Source organism: Sinocyclocheilus anshuiensis, unplaced genomic scaffold (genome assembly GCF_001515605.1).
Source record: "Sinocyclocheilus anshuiensis isolate Anshui unplaced genomic scaffold, SAMN03320099.WGS_v1.1 scaffold1524, whole genome shotgun sequence".
NCBI classification, from domain to species: Eukaryota; Metazoa; Chordata; class Actinopteri; order Cypriniformes; family Cyprinidae; genus Sinocyclocheilus; species Sinocyclocheilus anshuiensis.
This window is the reverse complement of record NW_015559670.1, coordinates 32,916-56,735: the sequence shown is the minus strand read 5'-3', so window position 1 is coordinate 56,735 and position 23,820 is coordinate 32,916. Positions and strand designations below refer to the sequence as shown.

Genomic DNA, 23,820 nt, shown 5'->3' with positions numbered 1-23,820 from the left:
TAGGCCTAAGATATTATGTTCTGATTATAATAAAATAAACCCAGACAGGGGAATCAGGACATTTACATAAAAAATATTACACTAGTAACTAACTAACTAAATAAATGAAACCTTATCTTCTTATAAACTAGTGTTAAGAAAACATCCAAAATACACAATTAAGTGTTTATTTTATGTATTCAGTTTATTTATTTGTGACTGTAGATTTAAATTACAGTACATCTCTTTAAGGAAAAACAATTCTAATGCACTGAGCCAGAATGTTCAGATTTTGGTTATGGAAATGTATGCATATTAGTGCATTTTTCATTAAATAATGCCCCATTTACATATTTAAACGCATAATTTCAGAAAAGTTGTTGTACAAAATGTAATTTCTTTAAGTACTGTGATTAATTAACTGGGGAACGGTGATTATATCTGTTAGTTACCCTATTCACCTGTGGTATCTTGCCTTAAAATATTAGTATAATTTATGATAAATATATTTTAGCAAAGAGAAAGATGGAGTTTAATCATTATACACAATTATTTCCAGTGAGACGGATTATAAAGTCTAGTAATGTTCTTGCTACAATGCTACAATAATAGAAATGTTTTTGTTGTTGCAAACTAGATAAAAATAGAATGTCCACATTGACAGTCTAAGCACAGAATTGGTCAATACTGCCAATAAAAATGTAAAAGATCACTCTTTCTTTTCCTTTTTTACATAAATAAATGAAATGTTGCTGTGTCTTACACATTCAGAGTTTAAGATGTAAATAAATCGCTCTTCTCTTTGGAGACCAAAATTACTAAAAATGCCACCCTAAAAAACACTAGCTGGTGATTTTTTTGTGATGGATTATGGGATAGAGATATGGATTGCTGTTTATTAAACCACTTACTATCTATCTATCTATCTATCTATCTATCTATCTATCTGTCTGTCTGTCTGTCTGTCTGTCTGTCTGTCTGTCTGTCTGTCTGTCTGTCTGTCTGTCTGTCTGTCTGTCTGTCTGTCTGTCTGTCTGTCTGTCTGTCTGTCTGTCTGTCTGTCTGTCTGTCTGTCTGTCTGTCTGTCTGTCTATGTATCAAACAAGAACACAATTTTTGACCCCTGATACAGAGACACTACAGTTACTAATTTTTTGTTGTATGTTAAAGTAACAGGCAACAAATGCAAAAGCCTTCTTTCCACAATTCTTTTGTAAGCTGTAATTTAATATTTCCATAATGAAATCTTCATATCTGAATGACCTTTATAGTCTTACATATCTCCCCTTTTGAGCTCCAAGCACTTCACCTCCTTGGTCACTCTTGTAGATCTGCATCTGTGCCGACCCATCAGTTGTCCTCTGCTGGACTTTGCCCTGTGCTAAAGTTAGTGTGACCTCCAGTGAGATCCCTTACAAAGGTAGAGGATGGAAATAGATCTTGTTTCCTTTCAACGAGACGAAGCAGTTACTTTCCTGCATGATTTTATTGTCTGATGTTTCTTGCTGTGTGACTCGGTTGTTGATATGTTTTACTGAGCATAAAGATGGGATTTAGGGAGTTTGGAAAGTGCGTGTTTGTGAGATTTCATGTGTGTCCGATGTTTGTGAAAGTACTCTGCGGTGAGACATCCAGATGAGACTTGAAAAGTAAGACAGGAGGAAGAAGGAAAGAGAGAAAGCAAGGGTCTTCAGAGACACACCATGCACACAGGATATCTGGCATGTTCAGCCTCAAAGAACAAGACGGTCAGGCAGGAAAAACTAAAACTTAAAAAAAAAAAAAAAACCCCAGAGAAGTCCTGCATGCTGACATGAGCTCAGTGTAGTTAACACAATAATCTTTTAAGGTAGGAAAAGTTCTTTTTAATTGAGTTTACTCTGAGAGATTAACTCCACTAATACTTTGACATTTAGTTAATGCTTGTGTTTAAAGAGATTAGTACAATTTGTACAAGGACACACATTCTGGAGTAAGTTTCCTAATATTTAATTTGTCTGTCTGTTTGTCCATCTGTCCATTGTTCTTTCTATCAATCTGTCTGTCTATTGTTCCGTCTACTGTATCCATCCATCCATCCATCCATCCATCCACCTGTCGTTCTATTGTTCTTTCTATCTATCTGTCTGTCTGTTATTCTATCTACTGCATCCATCCATCCATCCATCCATCCATCCACCTGTTGTTCTATCATTCTTTCTATCTGTTGGTCTGTCTGTCCTTCTATCTGCTGTATCCATCCATCCATCCATCCACCTGTTGTTCTATCATTCTTTCTATCTATCTGTCTGTCTGTCTTTCTATCTACTGTATCCATCCATCATCCATCCATCCACCCATCCACCTGTCGTTCTTTCTATCTATCTGTCTGTCTGTCCTTCTATTTACTGTATCCATACATCCATCCATCCACCTGATGTTCTATCATTCTATGTATCTGTCTGTCTGTTATTCTATCTACTGTATACATCCATGCATCTGCCATTCTTTCTATCTATCTGTCTGTCTGTATCCATCCATCCATCCATCCATGGTTTTGTGTGTCTTGAACCAGGTACAGCAAATGTTTTCTAATTTGCATTTTAATTTAGTTATTGGACTGGATATCTTAAACCCAGTACAGGTTTTGGAATGTTTAATAATAATAATAATTCCTTACATTTATATAGCGCTTTTCTGGGCGCTCAAAGTGCTTTACATAGAAGGGGGGAATCTGTTCAACCACCACCAGTGTGCAGCATCCACCTGGATGATGCGACGGCAGCCATATTGCACTTGAACGCCCACCAAACACCAGCTTATTGGTGGAGAGACAGAGCGATGAAGCCAATCAGTAGATATGGGGATGGTTAGGAGGCCATGACGGTCAGAGACCAATGGGCGAATTTGGCCAGGATGTCAGGGTTACACCCCTACACTTTTTCGAAGTGAAACACAAAAGGTCTGGACCTCGGTTTAACATCACATCTGAAAGACGGTGCTTTTTGACAGTATAGTGTCCTCATCACTACACTGGGGCATTAGGACCCACACAGACCACAGGGTGAGCACCCCCTGCTGGTCTCACTAACACCTCTTCCAGCAGCAACCTAGTTTTCCCAGGAGGTCTCCCATCCAGGTACTGACCAGGCTCAACCCTGCTTAGCTTCAGTGGGCAACCAGTCTTGGGCTGCAGGGTGATATGGCTGCAACGTTTGAGCTTAATTATGACTTCTGTTTAGACTATTCTGTCTTAAAAGTGTTTTTCCCCCTCTTAAACCAGAATGGATGTTTGTAATTGTGTGTTTGTTCTTTTGTAAATGTTGGGTTTAAATCAAGTGAAAAAAAAACAACAACTGAAAAACTGAAATAGTTAAAGGGATAGTTCACCCCTTTAATGACAATTGTCATAATTTACTTGGCCTCATGTTGTTCCAAACCAGTATGAAATTGTTCTGAAACAATTAAGGCCAATTCTTTAATTCTGAATGTTTCACAACCCTGGAGCATGTACACTCTGCACACATTATCTTAATTTTTAAACTTTGCAAAACATAAAATAGTTTATTCAGTCATTTGACACACGACTTCATATATGGTGTGGCTAGAAGTCACCTATCAGCCCCATTGGCAACCTGTGGTCAGCTCAGCCTGGCCTGGAAAGACTAAAGCCATGGAGACAAGAGGGAGAGAGTGAAGGAATGGGAGTGAGAGAAAAAGAAAGACGAAGAGAAAGAAAGTGACGAAAATATCCCGGAAAGTTGCTCTATAATTGGCGCAGTCTGTCAGAGCCCTATTTTATGTGCATGAGCAGGGCAGGGCAGCCATCTCGTCCCCACTGAAACCCAACACTTACAGGAACAGTTCCTCATCCCTCCCACCTCCCAGCAGAGGAGAGCAGACTCCACAACACTCTGCTCCTCACTGCAGGATTACTGTATGTGTGTGTGTGTGTGTGTCATCACACCTGTGTGTGACCTTACCTGGAGCTTTATTTCAAGGAGGATGCTGCTTTGAAACTTCAGGTGTCTGTGAGGTGTGTTTCAGGAGGAGGTTGAAGAAGATCTTCTTGTTCCCACGAATTGACATCACAGGTAAGAGTGAGGTTTATCATGCATATCCCATCACTACACATGTCTCTGTTATAGTGTTTAATTGTTGATATTTTATGCTAGAATATTTAGCCATCATGTCTTGATAGCTCAGTCTGGTCTTCAACTAGTGCTTTCTTTGTTCTTCCACTTTTTTTGGAGAACTTTAGAAGAATGAAAGGCTGGTTTTTACATTTCAGAAGGGGAAGAGTGAAGCTTTCTGGTTTATTCATCTGCAGGTTGCTCCCATGCTGGTCGTTCAGCAGAGATTTGGAGTTTGGCCGGAGTGTTAGTGGCGATAGATGCACTGAAAGGTTTCAGAGACTCAAAACTAGAAATGTACCTGCAAATGATAAAACATTTTAAAAACTGACTTTTGATGGTTGTGAAAATTGCAAATTGATAAATAATGAAATGACATAGGTAAGTAGGTCAGTCAGTTGGGTTGGTGACCAACATATTGTAGGCTATAGAGCTGATAAATAAAAAATAGTATATTATACTGTACAGCTAATAACTAAAAGGTGGTTGAAGAAGGTTATAGAGCTGGTAACCAAACGACTATAAGTTATTGAGATGGTAAAACAAAAACAGTACTGCATGTTATACTGTATGTCTAGTAACTAAAAGTTGTAAGTTCGCTGATGAAGAGAATGCAGGTCAGCTGGTGACCAAAATATTGTAGGTTATAGAGCTGGTAAACCAGAACAATGGTATGTTATACTGTACATCTAGTAACTAAAAGGTTGTAAATTGGCCGATGAAAAGAATGCAGGTCATAAAGCTGGAAACCGGTAATAGAGCAGGTAAACCAAATACAGTATGTTATTCTGTATTCCTAGCAACTAAAATGTTGTAAGGTGGTCAATGAATAGAAATCAGGTAATAGGCCTGGTAACCAAATGATTGTAGGCTGCAGGGAAGATAAACAATAGGTTTTGGAGCTGGTAATCGAAAGGTTATAGGCCGTGGGACTGGTAATCCAAATATTTATAGTACTGGTAAAGTAAACAGTTGTAGGTTGTCAGGCAGGTAAATAAAAGATGGTCGTTCAAAGGGCTGGTAACCAAATGATTACAGATTAGTTAAAGACTGAAGATTGAAGAACATTTTAATAACCCAAAGAGAAAGAACCCTTTTCCACAATAAAGAACCTTTTGGGGATATGGAAAGGTTCCATGGATGTTAAAGTTTCATAATGGAGCCATAGATGCCTATTAAGAGCCTTTATTTTTAGACTTTAGGGCTGGTAAACAGACGGCTGTATGTGACCATGACCTTTGTGCCTAAAGGTCTTACCTTAAGCCCATGGTATACTTTGGCCATCTGTGTGACATAATTTTCATCATCAGGAGGGTCTGTGGATGTCCGTGCCCACTTTACGCATTCAGCCTAATTTTTGTGTCTTCATGGACTAGGTTAGAATATAATTGCTTCTGGAAGAGTATAAAAAAGCAACTGTGTTGTGCATGTGTCAAACTCATCTATCTGTGCTCATTTGCAGTTGAGTATACTTTGAAAGCTGTGCAGACACAAATGAGCATGAGACGGAGTGGAACGCGGAAAACAAGTTTACCCAGGCCTTTAACCCCAGGTTCTTTCTGGACATTGACCATATAATGTGTATTTTAAAATGTGTTTTAACCAACATTTGTAGCAGTGAACAGAAGGGCTAAAAACAGAAATGGGTGTTCACTCCTACAAACATTTCATTTTAGTTATGAAAATCATTTTGTTATTTTCATCTCTTTTTAACCAAGTCTATTAGTTTTAGAAAGCAGCAGGCAATTTAGGCTAATAACTTAACCAGAGGGCTGGTAAAACAATGTGCCCTTTAATACTTTGGACTTCTGAACTGACTGTAAGAAAACAGAAGCCTTTGCAACTCTGAAATTTGATGTCCATAGAGATACCAGCTGGTATACCACATCAGAATGAAAGGAGGTTACGGGTGGCTGTTTCTTTCCACAAAACATAAATGTTGTTTACTGCAAATATATAAATGCTCTGGTTATACTTTGGGGCAGTAGTTAAATGAATGCGGGATACTTTCACAGCATCAAAGAAACATAAGAAAACCTGCTCTGGTCAGAGGGTTCAAAGAGCTCATCGTGCTGAGAGATACTGTGGGCCTCTAAGACCAAAAGCAATGAGCAAGCAAGGCTTTCTGGGTCATATGATGATAATGCAAACCTTCATGAAAAAAGGAGGGAGAGTTATTGAAAGCAACAAAGAAAAGACACTGGATTGTGTGAGAAGAGGCGTCAGGCCGGCAGTTCACGAGGAAAAGGACTGTTTTCCTATTGGCCTGACAGATCCAAAAATGGGCAGTTTTTCATTTCTAAATGCATCAACGAGTACTGGAAAGATATAAGGAGGACTTTTAACTCACTAACTGAATCAATTGCATTTTTACAAGGCATCAGAGTCCCAGTTCGCTCTATTGTCCGTGATGAAGGTTTTGCAAAAAGAATGGTAATTTTATGCACCTGAAAGTTAGACAGCTTAGATGAAACTGCCTGTAAGGATGAGATGCCACATCATCAAGGCTCTGCAAACCATAATTCAATGCTTCCCAAAGTTGCTCCCTCGGTCCCTGATGATAGTGTGCTCCCTGGGGCGTACTATACACCACTAAATCAGAAGAACACACTATTTACACCGAAACATCAGTTCAGCTTAGCCAGAGGAGTGTGGTTAGTCACCAGTGGTGGAATGTATAGTTAAGTGAATGGGGGAATGAATTACGCTTGGACGTAAAACTTTCTTGGATTTTTCTTTCTGTTACCCCTCCTTGGTTACTCTGGTTTGCTGATGGAGACCTGCATTTCATGATGTGTTGTAATATTATGCATTTTTCCTAAATACATATTAAATACGTATCACGTGCATGCTAGAACTTTTGCTAATGTATATGTCTATCAGAAAACAAGCATTATTTCTTCAGCCTGCAGTACATTTCCAGAGATGTCCATCACACATATGGATGAAGGATGAATCTCATGGAAACATATATAGGTCACACTTCATACCAAAAATAAGATTACAATTATATGATATAATAATATAAAATTATACATATAATAATATACAATTATAATCATTAAAATTAGTAGAAATGTATAATTAATGTATTATTTTTTGTTTGTTTTTATAAACAAAATCTTAATTAATTTATTATATTGATATATTTATTTAAGGTTGTAATATATTTAAAAATATATATTTTATATTATTTAAAGTATTGTGGAGAGTGGTGTGTTTAAAGGTAATGAAAAACAATGATTTAGTCTAAAGCTTAAAATGGTAAATAGCCCTGCATTCACTTACATACTGTTTTTATGAGCATGGCTCATCTTGTTGTCAGCTCAAACTGAAACGGCAACTTGGAAAGTACAAATCAGGATTAATGGGCTGCACCGGCAGTACATCAGTTAGTGCAGAGCTAACATGAATCATACACTTCACTTCTGTTTGCAATCGTTCAATGTAACTCAGTTCAGAGTCCAAATGACTGATCACCTCACATTTGTTCTCATGTCTCCACAGGAGCAACAAGTTGATGATCATCGCACCTTAGCGGGAATATCAGCAAACAACAGCGGAGAAGGAGATGAAGTTTCGATTTGGGCTCAGGATCTCTTTGGTCCTGACCATACTGGCTCTGACTCTGTACGGAGGCGGCGTTGAAGGACAAAGGGCAGGTGAGGTCACATACTAGCCTAAATATACTGTTTTCATGACCCCTAACCACATCTCTGTTTAACTTTAGCTTGGTGGTTCTAATTTTGACTTTCAGTGAGTCTGTTGTAATGTGTGCAGACTGAGGTTTTGAACCTGACATACTAGTAGCTTCGAGTTCTTTGCAAAATTCAGCCCATGTATTATCCAACCGGACTATGGCGGAAACACAAACCTCATAAATCTGTGGCTAAACTGTATACACACAGTCTGTAAAATGTAATGTCCTTTGTCCCAGGTTGCAAGAACGTCCACTATGATCTGGTATTCATTTTGGACACCTCTTCCAGTGTGGGCAAGGAAAACTTTGAGAAGATCCGGCAGTGGGTGGCAAACCTGGTGGAATCTTTTGACGTAGGTGCGGAGAAGACGCGTGTAGCCGTGGTTCGTTACAGCGACCGTCCTACCACCGAATTCAACCTGGGCAGGTACAAAACCCTCGGAGAGGTCAAGCGTGCTGCTGGGAACATTCGCTACCTGGGTGGGAACACCAAAACTGGAGATGCCATCAGCTTTACCACCAACAGCATCTTCACAGAAAGGGCAGGGGCGAGGCCTGCCAGTAAGGGCATTCAAAAAGTGGCAATCTTACTAACGGATGGCAGGAGTCAGGATTTTGTTTTGGAGCCATCAATTGCTGCAGCGGCTGCTGGTATCAGGTTGTTCGCCGTAGGGATTGGGGAAGCACTGAGAGAGGAGCTGGAGGAGATTGCGGCAGAACCCAAAAGTGCTCATATGTTCCATGTGACGGACTTTGACGCCATTGACAAGATCAGGGGCAGGTTGAGGAGGAGACTCTGCGAGAGTGAGTATTGATGAGTTTGATTTTGCACCATGTACATTCTTAAAAATAAAATAAAGGTTCCAAAAAGGGGTTTTCACAGCAATGCCATTGAACAGGTGTCCAAACCTGTTCCTGGAGAGCCACTGACCTGCAGAGTTTAGCTCCAGCCTTAATAGAACACACCTGAACCAGCTAAGGTCTTCAGACTCACTAGAAACTTCTGGGCAAGTGTGTTGGAGCTGGTTGAAGCTAAACTCTGCAAGACGTTGGCCTTCAAGTACCAGGATTGGAGACCCCTGTCATAGAACAAGCCTGGAAAATTCTGGTCCTCGAGATCCATTTTAGCTCCAACCCTGATCAAACTCACCTGCCTATAGCTTTCTTGTAAACCTGAAGACTTTGATTACCTGGTTCAGGTGTGTTTTATTACAGATAGAGTTAAGCTCTTCAGGAAAGTGGGCCAAAGTTGCCCATCCTGCCTTGGAAGAACTATTTTGGTTCACCAAATAACCTTTCAGTGAACAGTTCTTAAAAGAACCATTTATCAGTGTGAAGAACATTTTGATAATCTACTCCAACCCTGATCAAACTCACCTGCCTATAGCTTTCTTGTAAACCTGAAGACTTTGATTACCTGGTTCAGGTGTGTTTTATTACAGATAGAGTTAAGCTCTTCAGGAAAGTGGGCCAAAGTTGCCCATCCTGCCTTGGAAGAACTATTTTGGTTCTCCAAATAACCTTTCAGTGAACAGTTCTTAAAAGAACCCTTTATCAGTGTGAAGAACATTTTGATAATCTAAAGAAACTTTTTCCACTACAATTTAACTTTTGTGCAGTAGAAAGGTTCTTGATCAGGGGTGTCCAAACCTGTTCCTGGCCACTGACCTGCAGAGTTTAACTCCAACCCTAATTAAACACAACTGAACCAGCTAATCAAGGTCTTCAGACTTGCTAGAAACTTCCAGGCAAGTGTGTTGGAGTTAAACAGGACTGGTCACCCTGCCTGTTCTTGACTGAACTGTAGATGCCAATAAAGAAACTTTAGAGAGGACTTCCATTACACAGTCAGATATAGGTGGGAGTTGACATAACATGTAGTTGACTTGACAGTTAACTAAAAACATCAGTCATTTAATCTGCTTTTGATGGCACACATTTCCGACTTGACAGTTAACTAAAAACATCAGTCATTTAATCTGCTTTTGTTGGCACACATTTCCATTCACAAGAAGATCTGTTCTGTGCCATACAAGACTTGTTGGACAGGAACTGGAAGCTATTTGGCCCGGACATTTTTGTGGTTTCTTGTCTCGGTGAGCTCTGAGTAAAGAGGTGTAGTAAGTACAAGAGAGCTCAAGTGCTTTTCCAGATCACATCTGCTCCGCAGGCAAAGATAACCTAAAAGTACATGTGGGATAGTCTTTGGAGGCCATTACAAACAACAAGCTTGCATTAAAACTATGAATATAGATTCAAAAATACATAAACCCAAACCGTTGAGGTATGTGGCCTTTATTGACCGTCCAAATGGAAATTATGTGTACGCATAGTATGTTTTTAGTGCTGATGGATGCTTAGCACACTAGACTTGACATTCCTCACTAAAATTAGTGAGAGTGGGAGAACGACGACACCTGAAGCTCTTTAGTTTGAAGTGGAAATCTGAGTCCGTAGTAGCACTAAAGCTATCCAAAAACTCTTGTGTAGTAAAATTTGTATTAAAACATGACACATTTTGTTGAAAGCACACTCTTTAAACAATCATTGGTATTTGAAGAGGTTGTAACACAAGCCTTTTCCGATGCCTTATTTAAGTCAGACAACCTTGTGAGAAGATAGGGAACCACTTTGACTTGGCAGGGTGATGGAGAGATAAAAGAGAAAGAGATAAACTGATTCATTGTAAACCCAAACCTTGACCCTGCCCTGATTCCAACCAAAAGCCCTCTTCTGAATGGCTCTAACCACATACATGACTCAGTGTGCAGATCAACTTGACGATCTCACTGCCAGCTATGGACTTTGTTGTCCCATCAGGGATTATCCTTCAAGCATTTAGAAAGGCTGAAACTGCATATCAGGTCCAATTCTGTTATAACCAAGATCATTTGGCACTAGCGTTGGCGTCTAAGAACACTGGTGGCTAGAAAACATGGCATCTCTAAGGTCCAAGTTATTTTTTGCCATGAAAATTACAGTCCTAATGCTTCAAGTGGAACAGGGCTCCACAGTACTGTTTTTACTTTTTAATCTTTGGCTTTAATTTGTTTTATGTGAAAAGATCAAAACATTACCTCTTTATGGAGCGCAATTAGTATCATTTTAATTTTGTAAAAATTATTACCCATAATGCATTGTTTCTAACATATATATATATTGCATTGTGGCATACATGATTCAAATACATTTTATTTTTATCCATTTAAATTGTACGTTTTTGTACAAAATTTAAATTTTTTAAATAAATAAATAGTTTTAGACCAGGATGTTACAGTAATGACAAAATATCATAAAAATAATGCTATAATACAAACATTTGCATTAAAGTCCTTATTGTTCTTTCACTGGGCCATTTTTTATCATACTTGAAATTAATGAAAAGTGTGTGTTTGACTGGGTAGTTTCATCACTTAGTGTATCTGGGCTTTGGTTCATGTCGGTGGTCCACCCATGGCCACAGCATGCCAGATCTGTAATCAGTGGTGGGACGCTGCTAAACAGAACAGCAGTGCACTGTAATAGTGTTGGGTGTGCTAATTTCCTCATGTTTGCTTTAGCACCCTAAATCTGGTTTTGATTAACTTAATGGGCATTTCAAACAGGAGAGAAAACATTTTATTAAGCCCTTTCCCTTCTTGTGTCTCTGAGGATAGCTCGCATACTTGCCTGGAGGATTCAGTTATGCTATCCACAAATATGAATATTTTGTGTTGGACACAATAATGAAATGGGATTGTTTCTGTATGCCTAGTGCATCCAAGCAAACTTGGATGTGAGGTGTTTCAGTTGCCGATACTGGCATTCTGAATGGTTTTAAATGTGTTGCTATGTGGTTGCTAGGGTGTTTTGTTTTCTCACTGGTTATTTGAGTACTTTAAGTTAGCGCAAATATACAGTTGGTAATAGTTTTACAAAGTCCTCTATATGACACAGCACTTTCTAAAATGTTGCATCATTCTCCAGCCTGAAATGTCAAGGTGATTAATTGTTGATTTCATTGATCAGGCGTTGCCAGTTGGGCCCTTTTAAGTATGAATAATGTCTGATCTTTTAAAATAATCTTTTATAAACTGACTAAAATCTTAACATGAAATAGTGCAAATTGTCCTGTGCGTTTGCATTCATTACATCGTTAACTAACAGCATCTGGAAACGCTTTACAGGTGCAACATGATTTATATTCAGTTAAAGTCATTTTACCAACTGATTATCCTTAGCATCTCTATGATTTTTATGTGATCCAATCACGATATGAAGTGCTTTAAGAAATAAGCAAGGGACAAACAAGAAAATAAATGAAAAAGTCTTTGGAAAAACAATGTGGAAATGCAGCAATCTGAAGGCTAAGTTCTGCTCAGTCCATCATTTTAGTTTCATGGCCACTCTCTAAATTACAGCCTTTATGCCACAGCTGAAGAAGTTGCCCTCGATAGAGCGCAGTTAGAAATCACTCATTTAAACAATGACGCACTCCTGGCTTTAGATGGCTTTGTCATTTCACCAGGCAAAGGAAATGGGTGTCTCAAAAACAACCCGTTATGTATGACCACAATTTGTTAGTTACTTGTCATTTAGCAGCATGCTAATAGTGGGGTCAGTCCCCCAAAATAAACTATGAGGTTAAATGCACAGTTCAATTGTGAATCATTTGAGTCAGATCACTTCAATGAATCCACTGATACAGCCATTCTAAATGATTCATTCATAAATCGCGAGTTCCACTCACAGTCTGAATGTAGGCTACACCATTAACTTTGCTTCTACAGCTAACTCTAAAAGCCTACCAACTAATTTAGTTTTCTGGCATGACTAAGAACTAGTAGTAGTTAGTTAGCAACCTACTTTTTGTGTTTTAGAAAATTTGAGGGAACAACATTACCTGTTTGAAGCAATACAGAAAATTTCTCAGCATATTAGAATGATTTCTGAAGGATCATGTGACACTGAAGACTGAAATTCACGGAAATTCGTACCCGCTCAAACTTACTAGCCTGGGAATGAAACAGAAGCCATTCGCTTTATTAGATTTTCTGTAACACATTTCAAGGTAAAAGATAAATAAATACCAAGCGGCAACCTTCCGATCTCTCTCGTGAAACCAACACGGAAGTGACTAAAACTGCAATTCATCGACTGGCCGCTAGAGGCTGGCTCCAAAAGGGAGTCAGTCCCATAGACTCCCCATGTTAAAATGGCCAACTTTACAGCAGAAAAAAATATGTTTACAGCCTGGTACAAAAAGTGGTTTTGGTCTATATAGCTAATTTTGCCCTTCATGACATCTGTGAGGGGGGTGAATTATTTTATAACTCATCCGTTTAAATTATATTAAACCTTAAAGTTCTGCATAATTAAGGGCGTGGCCACTTGAGTGACAGGTGGATTATCTCTTCGGAAATCTACGGGTGACGTCACGGACACTACGTCCATGTTTCTATACAGTCTATGATAAATACAGTTGCTTTCCAATATTAAAAAAAACTGTTATTTTAAATTGAAATATTATTTCACAATATCACAGTTTTGTTGTATTTTTGATTCAATAAACACAACCTTGAGTATAAGAGACTGCTTTCCAAACTTTTGGTATTGTAAATCTGCCAACGATATGTGGATATCCGCTGCACTGGTAACATAACTTGGCTCACATAATGGATACAACACAAATATAGACAGTCAGGTGCTCTTTTCTCCAACCTTTATTTATTACAGAAAGACAGTTTCTTTGGGACGGGGATGATGGTGGAGCGTTTGAAGCAGGCAGGGATCCCTGGCGCACATCATCCTCACTGATCTGAAAAGGAGTGGGGGAGAGGGGGGTTGCAGGAGGTGTTGATGGTTGTGTGGAGAGATGTTCAGAGTGGGTGTGGGGTGTTAGACTGGGAGTTTCAAATCTACAGTAAAACTCATTGAGGTCTTCAGCAAGTTGTTGATTGGCCTCAGTGCTGGGGGATGGTGTCTTGTAGTTGGTGATGTCCTTCAGGCCTTTCCACACTGATGCAGGCTCATTCGCAGAAAACTGGTGTTCTAGTTTTTTAGCGTAGTTCCTCTTGGCCACTCTAATCTCCTTATTCAGTGTGTTTCTGGCCTGATTGTACAAGACTCTGTCCCCCCTTTTGTAGGCGTCCTCTTTGGCCTGACGAAGATGACGAAGTTTTGCTGTAAACCATGGCTTATCACTATTGAATGTTAAATGAGTCCTGGTAGGGATGCACATGTCTTCACAGAAACTGATATATGATGTTACAGATTCCGTGAGCTCGTCCAGATCGTTGGTGGCTGCTTCAAAAACACTCCAATCAGTGCAGTCGAAACAGGCTTGCAAAAATGTATCCCTGGGTGGGCGGCTGAGCTCTTTATTTTTTTGGCGGTCATGGTGATGTTTGTATCGGGCTGGGACTCGCTCGGGGGTGTGGGGGTTTGGGAGAGTCACGCTGAGGACACTGTATCGGACAGAGATGTAATTGTGTCAAGTGACCCAGCCTCTGTAAAGTGGACAGCGCTACAAAGCGCTTTTTATAGGAGCGATTAAAGAAAATTACAGGGTCTGATCATACATGATTGTCAGGGGCACGATCAGCCGCTGTGGTTTGGGCGTCTGACTGCTTCGTGCCAAGAGTGTGTGCATGTGTGGGAGAGTAAGAGAAGGATTAAAAAAAACAAAAAAACAACATTAAAATAATTTAATCAATGGAATATTTTGGTTTTATAGTATGATTTTTGTGCGTTGTTCTACTAGTGAGTGAAAAGCCATTTAGCCTTTTCAGGATGAAATGGGAAACTTGGAGTAGGCCTAATTGCTGTAACGTCATTTACACATCATTTAGCCTACTTTAAATTTGAATGTTCCAAAATATTCATAACCAGTTTCTAATCTGAGACTAATTCCCACTCACTTGCTCTATTTTCAGGTTGGGCTGAGTTAATATAGGTGAAGCCAATGTTAGTTAAGCAATTTTACACCTGAAAACCTAAAACCAAAGTTTGACCACTTGGTGTCATTGTGCCTGTCCAGAATAGTTCAGTCAAAAATAAAAATAATTTTATTGTTACTTGCCTTCATGCCCTTTCAAACATTCATGTATGTATCGTTTATTTATGAGAAAAGACAAAAGTAGATTTGTTTCCATGTTTTCAAAGTATGCAGCAATATTATCCACATCTGTCAAATTCCAAAAAGTACCATAAATGTGACCCTGGACCACAAAACCAGTCTTACGTCGCTAGGGTATATTTGTAGCATTAGCCAAAAAAACATTGTATGGGTCAAAATGATCGATTTTTCTTTTATGCCAAAAATCATTAGGATATTAAGAAAAGATCATGTTCCATGAAGATATTTTGTAAATTTCCTACAGTAAATATATAAAAACTTAATTTTTGATTAGTAATACGCATTGCTAAGAACTTCATTTGGACAACTTTAAAGGCGATTTTCTCAGTATTTAGATTTTTTTGCAACCTCAGATTCCAGATTTTCAAATAGTTGTATCTCAGCCAAATATTGTCCTATCCTAACAAAACATACAACAATGGAAAGCTTATTTATTCAGCTTTCAGATGATGTATAAATCTCAATTTCAAGAACTTGACCCTTATGACTGGTTTTGTGGTCCATGGTCACAAATTAACTTTTACTAATATACTAATTTAAAAGTAAACTATGTTCCTCTAAAAATAACATGGTTCTCGTGGGTGATTCAGATCTGGCACACAACGTTTGCCAATCAGATCACCTGTACATCATTTTCTGTACTCTTTTTTTTTTCCCCAATAAAAGTGACAAAAACTAAACAAAAGCAATAAGCACTCATCTAGTATCTAGGCTAATATTAGCATCCTTCCTTAGCACTAGCAAGTTCTTCTCTACAAATAGCACATTCTCATCACAGATGCCGTAGTAAAGCAAGTCTGCTGGTGTTGCGTTTCCTCCTGTCATCACTGCTGTCACTAGCTATGCATCGCTATTTGAAATCTGCTTGTTTGTACGTCTTAAATTATCACCGCTGTGACGTTAGCATAGCAGCACTTCACCAAACGCTAAGCTCACTGGACCAATTCGTAACTTTGCCCATGTCTGTGTGCCAGCATCCTAGAGTCATAAGTTATGCCACCATGTCTACACTGGAGTGCTTGGAATTGACCCTCTAACAGTCTGTCTTCAAGCAAAGAGAGGAAGATGGATAATATTACAGTGACAGTCACGCTCAACTGTTCATTTCCTTCAGCTGCCAGTAAAATCATACCTCTTCAAAGTCATGAATGTTTACTGCTCAGAAATGTAAATTATGATGATATAATAAATATTGACTCAAACAAGACCATTTTTTTCATACTGAAAACATGATATGTAGATATAATTTGATAACGTATGTGTGTGTATATATTATTAATATGTATACTATTCGTATACGTGTATATGTCCACTGTTTGGTTACAAAAATTCTTCAAAATGTTCTTTTGTGCTAAAAAAGAAAAAGAAAAAAAAAAAAAAAACTCATACAGGTTTGGAAGAGTGGATAGAAATAGAAAGTCAAATCAATTGGTTTTGTAAAAATATGATGTTCCTATTGACAGACTTTGGTATCTTGGCAAATTTGAGCATATTTCCCAAGATGCCAAAGTCTGTCATCAAAAGTCATAAATGTCAATAGAAACATAATATTTTTACAAAACCAATTGATTTGACTTTCTATTTCTATCCACTAGCTTCTGAGACTCAATAATAAGTTTGTCTTTTAAACTCTGCTGTCTAACAACAAGATATTGAAATATTAAAGCACATTTATGTAATTTTGTGCATTTTTTTTGTTTGTTTTGGAGCCCCCTACAGTTAAGTGACGGGATTTTCCTGCCGTAAATACCGCACTGTCGTAATTATAGCGCCTATCTGTAAAAGTGCATTTGTTGCTGCCGGAAACCAATCCGCCCTTTTCGCGGAATTTCGTACTCACCAAACTTACATACTGTACTACCAGAACAGAGGTCTTCTAATAAGCCATTCACTTTAGTAGAATTCAGTTGATTTCAGTTAAGCTGATATTTGAAGGTAAGAAACTTATACAGTTGTTTTAAAGAAACTCATTTGCTATTCTTTTTCCAATGTGAAAAAGAAGTACCTTCATTGGAGAAAAAATCATGCCAAGTGTAGTTTTTTCATATCGCTTTCTGAATACATTTTCATTCTAATTATGCCTATAGTCTTAATATAAAATGTTTCAATGTTACATATTTATGAGTGAAAAGGTTTGTCACCGCCGGCGGCTTGCCTGAGCACCTGGAGCCAGTACAATAAAATGTCAACAAAAAAATTACATTTCACAATATGAATTAATGATGAGGTCTGTTTCCACAAAAGCAGATGTTTAGAAATTACAGGAGACCCCATACTGTTAATAAAGCACAGATTGCAATAACTCCAAATGTATCATATTAACTTAAATAGAACTAAAAATATTACTTTTCTAACTGTAGAAATAAATTGCTATCCATAATCCAAACACCTGTGGAGGAGTGCTGTGCAGTTGATAAGGTCATAAAAACTGAGGTGTGTGTCTAATGTTATGTCCAACCATAATGTTGTGTGTCTCTCCACAGATGTCCTTTGTCCAAACATGAAAGTCCAGGTGGGCCGTTTCCGGCCGAACAGCACCAGTGCTGGACTGACGGAGGTCCCAGGTAATGTTTTCTCTTCTCTATTCTTCCCATAATGCTTTAGTGTCAAAGTGTCATGAAAGCCCCTTCAGCGTCATATCAGTGAACTGTTTGCATCTTAAAATGGTTACATGGTGTCATGAATAGTTACGAGACAGCAATTTCTCATAGCAAAAACAATGTAGTTTCAATCATTACTTGAGCTTACTTTGGTCACTAAATCCATTTGTTATAAATTGTCTTTTTACATGAAACATAATGGATGATACAGTAATATTGTCTACAACTCAAGTTGTAGTGATTCAGATCCTTAAATATACTGCAGTGTTTCTGTTTCATCTTCAGATGTGAGAAAACCAAAACATTTCTTCTTCTCAAGGTTACACAGTTACATGAAAATTATCCCTAGTGTATTTTATTTCAATTAGAGGTCAAAAATAAAGAAAGAAGTGCACTGTATAATGATTCTGACATATGGACTTCCAATCCTGCACTTCAGGGTTTTTTGGAGTCTTTTTTTGTGTGGACGTACGTATTAACAAACTACAAGCCTAGTTTCTATGTGTAAAGTACTTTTGGATCAAAAATAAAGCTTTCTTTTCCCCGAAGGTTGTGCTTTAAAACATAAAACGTTGCAGCGAGACACTGAGGTTTCGAAATAAGAGATCTTTTGCCCTCCTCTGTTCTAAGAAATGTGGAGTTCTTTAGTGATTACACAGATCTGGAGGATGTTGTGTTTGGGTCTTCAGGGGCTTCTGAGTTCCTCTGCGAGACACCGACTCAAATTCATCAACCTAAGTAAAAAAACAGATCGAAACAGAGAGAGAGAGAGTGAGAGCTCTTACCTGTGTAAGTAAATGACTATACAATCTGGAGCTATAGGGGTGTGCACTATAGAAGGTCTTATTTTGGAACTACTATGTACAAAATGCTCAAGAGAACCATTACTCGTAAATCTGATGAGGTTTGGTCATGTTTTAATTGCTCAGTACACAGAAAAAAAGGGTGGCCAAAATTGTACCTTTTGGGGTACAACAGCAGCTTTTCACTGAAGCAGTACCCTTAAAATGACATATTTGTACTTTGTTTTTTTTTGTGTTTTTTTTATTACCCCTATTAGTTACATATTAGTATCTTGGAGAAGTAATACGTACGCTTACTGTACTAATATGTACCTACTATGGGTAAAAAAGGTACAAATATGCCCTTTTAAGGGTACTGCTCCAATGACAAGCTGTTGTACCCCAAAAATCCATTTTGTCTGTGTGAATCTATCTTGAAAAATCCTCAGAGAAGTTGCAACCCTGGGAAATGGAGGTGACTCATGATTTATGCTTTGAAAAAGACAAAGACCTCTTTCTTATTTTTATATCTTTTATGTATGCATTGCTTCAAAACAATGTAAAACTTCTGGAGGTTTCTGAAATGTGGTCCGTTTGACTCTAATTATACTACTTATAATGAGGAAAAGTGCTGTCTTTGGTATTCAGATGAAGTTTAAAGTGTGATCTTTCCATGTCTTAACATTATTTGTGGATCACTGCACTTTCTTCTTCGCTTCTGTCATCTTCAGCTTCGTAGGCTTGACGTTTAAGTGCTTAGATCTGTTTGGTTGCGGTTCTTTTGGATTGCACTGACTAGACTACATCTCTCCTCTTTTGGTGGCTGTAAGTGTTAATTACGGCATCTTGCTCCTGTAATCTGTGATATTCAAGAGAACAACACAAGCTAAATCTTCAGGGAAATTCCAGGTTCACATAAGATGTCACAATTGCTGAAGCTGCCAACATCTGCATGCTGTTCTGAAGTTTGGAACATCACTCTTAACCAAGGCAAGGCCAAAATGGACATAACAGGTTGCTGACTCAAGATTGCTTCTGTAAAGTAACTTAATAATGACAAAAAGCATTTGTAATGAAATTTGACATCATTGTGTCCTTATAAGAAATTAAGTGTAAGTGTATTAATGGGATAGTTCACTAAAAAAAAAGAAAATTCTGTCATTAAATACTCACCTTCATGTTGTTCCAAACCCGTGAGACCTTCGTTCATCTTCGGAAGACAAATTAAGATATTTTTGATGAAATCCGAGAGCTTCCTGACCCTCCATAGACAGCAAGGGTCCTACCACGTTCAAGACCCAGAGAGGTACCAAGAACATCAACAAAACAGTCCAAAATAATCGTGGTACTCTCGATAATGGCAGAAGATGGTAAAAAAAAATGTTGAATAAAGTATTTATTTTATTTTTTTTTTGTGCACAAAAAATATTCTTGTAGCTTCATAAAAATATAGTTGAACCACTGATGTCACATGGACTATTTTGTCGATGTTTTTGGTACCTTTCTGGGCCTTGAACGTGGTAGGACCCTTGCTGTCTATGGAGGGTCAGAAAGCTCTTGGATTTCATCAAAAATATTTTAATTTGTGTTTCGCAGATGAACGAAGGTTTTACAGGTTTGGGGCATGAGGGTGAGTAATTCATGACACAATTTTTATTTTTGGGTGAATATGCCTTTAACTCAATTACATGGTTCATATCATTTAACACAGAGTATTACTAAAGTTTTCCATGTGCGGTCCTTACTACCTTTTCAACATTACATTGAAATTTGAAAGATTCTTCATCAAAAGTGTCTTATTGCATTTTAGGTATATGCCTACTGAGAGTCGAAGCAAAGTCCCTTTCAAGAAGAGTCTGTTCACTCTGAGGCCATATTTGCAATGTGTTCAGGCAGCTAATTTGGGTATTCAAGACCAAGTCTTATCTACTGTACATGAATAGGGAAATCTTGAAATCTAAAATTCAATTAAAGTTTATTTGTATAGCGCTTATTACGATACAAATCGTTGCAAAGCAACTTTACAGAAAATTACGTTTCTACAATATTTAGTAGTAGCTTATCAGTGGTGACTATGTCAGTTAATGTACATATGGCAGAAATGCAAGGAAAAATAAATTAAAGACGTAAATCAATTAAAGACGTTGTTTTAGATTAAACCATTAAGGGTTTAATCTAAAACAAATGCTTGCCACGCTCACATTTAAAAAGCAAAGTTTTTGTTAGATTTTGTTGCTAATTTGAAATATCTCATAAATGTTGTTTCTTAAGCTCAAATGGCATTAAACAAGCATATAGTTCAGGACCAGCCAATGCGCATGTGCAGTCGCAAGCGTGGGGCACTGAACGTTTCGGGCCACTGAAAAATACCTCCCTACAATGTAGTATGAGAAAAACAGTACGCCAAAAGAGTAGTATGACTGAATTCATAGTATTCGAAAAACAGTAGGTGAAGAGACAACCTACCAGACAACCTACTACTTGTGCCGAGATTTTGAAGTGTGCATTCGATAAACACTTTACTATTTTTACACTTTACACTTTACTAAGCGACCCAATTGATACGGGTAGGTCACGTGACAGTAACAACAAGGCAGATGTAGCATGTGCCCATGTTCATACTATATAAAACATACTTTTTAATGGTTACAAAGCAAGTACAAATTTCAAATTGTAGTATCCTACCTACTTAGTATGCGACTTTGGACGCACCGCTTTTCTTTGGAGATATTCCGCAATATTGTGTGTTGCACATTCTTCCATTCATAGTAATATGAGTGCACTCGTCTTGATATATACCATTTTTTTGGTCGAATTCATGACTGGCATTGACAGTGCTGTTTGAGGTACAGGTTTTGCACATGCGCATGGTGAGGCAGCACGTTTTGAGCGGGAGATTTTCAAAAGATCGGCGCATTTCAAAACCTGATATAGGGTACAAAGAAATAGAACGTAAAATTAAGATGTGTTGTTTTTCAGCATCTTAAAAAATCTTATGCCGGTAGATGCTGCAGGGAAAACACCAAGAGATCCTTTTAGCACATGCGTCTGGATCAAAGACAGGCGCTTGAACCACAGAGACGTTTGTCACGCTGACGCACTGTGACCGTGTGTAAAACGCAGTCGTAGAGTTTTCATGCGGCGACATTGGGCTGGTTTCCAGATTGTTGCGTTGTGTGCAGAAGTGCCCATGTGTTCGGATCAAAGACACGAGTCGGAACGCACTCATCTGTGCCGGCCCGCAGAACCCACCCAGCCTTCCTCGCTCTCACTGTTTAAAATAAGACTCGGTCGTGATTATACGCTTTCACTCGCCAGGCCCAAATTACAGGTTCCTCCAGGCTTAGAAACGCTACCGGCAGAGAGTCGTGCATGGCCCATGGAGACGCTGAGACAGACAGAGAGTAGTGGAAATGAGCTGATGAGAAGCGAACAGCTGGAGGAAGAGTAGAACATGGTGTGAAATCAAACAGCTCGAATGAATACATCAAACTGATCAAACCATACTAGTGCACAGAGAACACCTGGATAAATTAGTCTTATTTTTAAGATGATAAACTTTCAGAGGTTCAGAAACTACAAATTAAAGTTTAATGAGGTCACTTGAGTTAATAGCATGTTAAAGTAAAAAAAAAATAAAAATGTTTCCAAACCTTTTTCGAATACAACAAGAAAAAAATAGCAGTTTATTTACTTCTAGTTTGGCATAAAATCTTTTTTTTTAAAGAACAGTATTTATTCTAAATAAAATAAAAATATACACAATAATAATTAGTAACAAAAGTGTGAGCACATTTCTTTTTTTTTTTGAAAGAAATTAATATATAGATGTTAATTTGCTAAAAAAAAAGTAATATTAAAGACTTAAATTGTTACAAAAGATTTCTATTTTGAGTGAATGCTGTTCTTTTAACTTTACATTATTCAAAGAATCTTGAAAAAAGTATCACAGGTTCCACAAAAAAAAAAAAAAAAAAAAAAAAAAAAAAAAATCAGCGTATTAAAATGATATCTGAAGGATCATCTGATACTGAAGACTGTAGTAATGGCTCATGAAAATTCAGCTTTGCCACCACAGGAATAAAGGATATTTTAAAATATATTCAAATAGAAAACTTATTTTAAATTGTAATACTACTATATTACTGTTTTTACTGTATTATTGATCAGCAGCATCATGTGAATGATAAAGCAATTTTAGAACAACACTTTTGCAAATAATTTCTTAATTTCTTTATAAATCATATGAGCTACTTTTGTAATGCTATACATCATCTTTTGTGTTTTAAAGTCATACAGGTTTGGAAAAACATGAGGGTGAGTAAACAGTTTCAATATATAATTGGCCCATTGTTTTAAAATCCTCAACTATTTTTAACTTGAAACAGGGTTAATGGCACAAAAGACCGCAAAAACATTGAGATGTACCGTAACGGCCAAAGATGTCAATTAAAAACTAGCACAGATGGAACGTGAGAATGTGTGATGCTGGTCTGCCAGAAACCATCAGGGATTCGTTGTGCTTTGGGAATGCACAGATGAAAAAACAAAGTGCTTTTGTTGTGTTATGCTGTTTTTTCGACTTCGCTCTTAACACAGTATATGCTTTCTACATTTGTAACCACCTGTTACTCTACTACAGACACAGACACGCACACACCGTCTGGCCTAGACTGGCACGTTCTCACATTACCACCGAGTTAAACAACTCCAAACATCCTTCAGTTCAAATAATAATCATTCTCTCTAGACTGTTTAAAACAACCTCAGCTTCCTGACATGAACACACCTGCCCTAGTAAAACAACATGAGAGTTCATCAAGTGAAAGTGAGATCTCTCTACATGACCCTCACAGGCGTCATATACACAAACCATCAGCGTCATGTAGCCAGAGCTGTTTTGAGACCAGCATTAGTGTGTTTCCAAATCGACCCTTGAATTGCCTCCTCAGGCAACGCCCAGGGCCCCACTGGCTTCGTCATGGCGACAGACTATGTATTGGTTATAGGAGCGCCCTGGTTTGGCCGCTATAATAGGGTGGAAGACTGCTAACCTCAGTAGATACACACACACACACACACACATGCTGGAGATCTAGTGACATAATTGCACATGAAAGGTTGTTTTTTAAAACATCTGGTGCAGCAAGTGCAGTTTAATGAGTGTTGGCTGCGGATCTGAAGCATTAATTAGTGGGCTGCTATCCACACACACAGCATAGCTCTACTATTTTTAAACAAACAATGATGCCATGTTTGATCCCAGAGGCGTGGACTTTTTTCTGTGGATGTGGAAAAAGGTGTGACATTTTGCTCGCAGAAACTTAACGCTGAAATCACAGGTGACCAATTATGCAGTAATTTTGTTCTTTACTTAGATTTATTGCCCTTTCTGTATTACATGAATTTCTGGAATACTTGATTTTGATTGGTGAGTCGTGGCATTTTGTGGTAAAATATTTTAATATAATCAAATAACAATTGTCTATTAAATGTATTTTAATAATTGTATAACTATCTATCTATCTAT

General features: G+C 38.0%; 1 protein-coding gene across 1 annotated transcript in view; it reads left to right on the top strand.

Moving 5' to 3' along the window:
* Positions 1–7,498: 7,498 nt before the first annotated feature.
* The window catches only part of LOC107681609 (collagen alpha-1(XXII) chain-like), a gene marked incomplete at its 3' end in the record, with an annotated part of 49,156 nt that continues 32,834 nt past the window's right edge, over positions 7,499–23,820 (top strand). The window contains exons 1-3 of the mRNA XM_016477918.1: positions 7,499–7,753; positions 8,029–8,595; positions 17,392–17,472. Of these exons, the coding sequence (XP_016333404.1) occupies positions 7,663–7,753; positions 8,029–8,595; positions 17,392–17,472 (739 nt within the window). The remainder of the gene's footprint in view (positions 7,754–8,028; positions 8,596–17,391; positions 17,473–23,820) is intronic.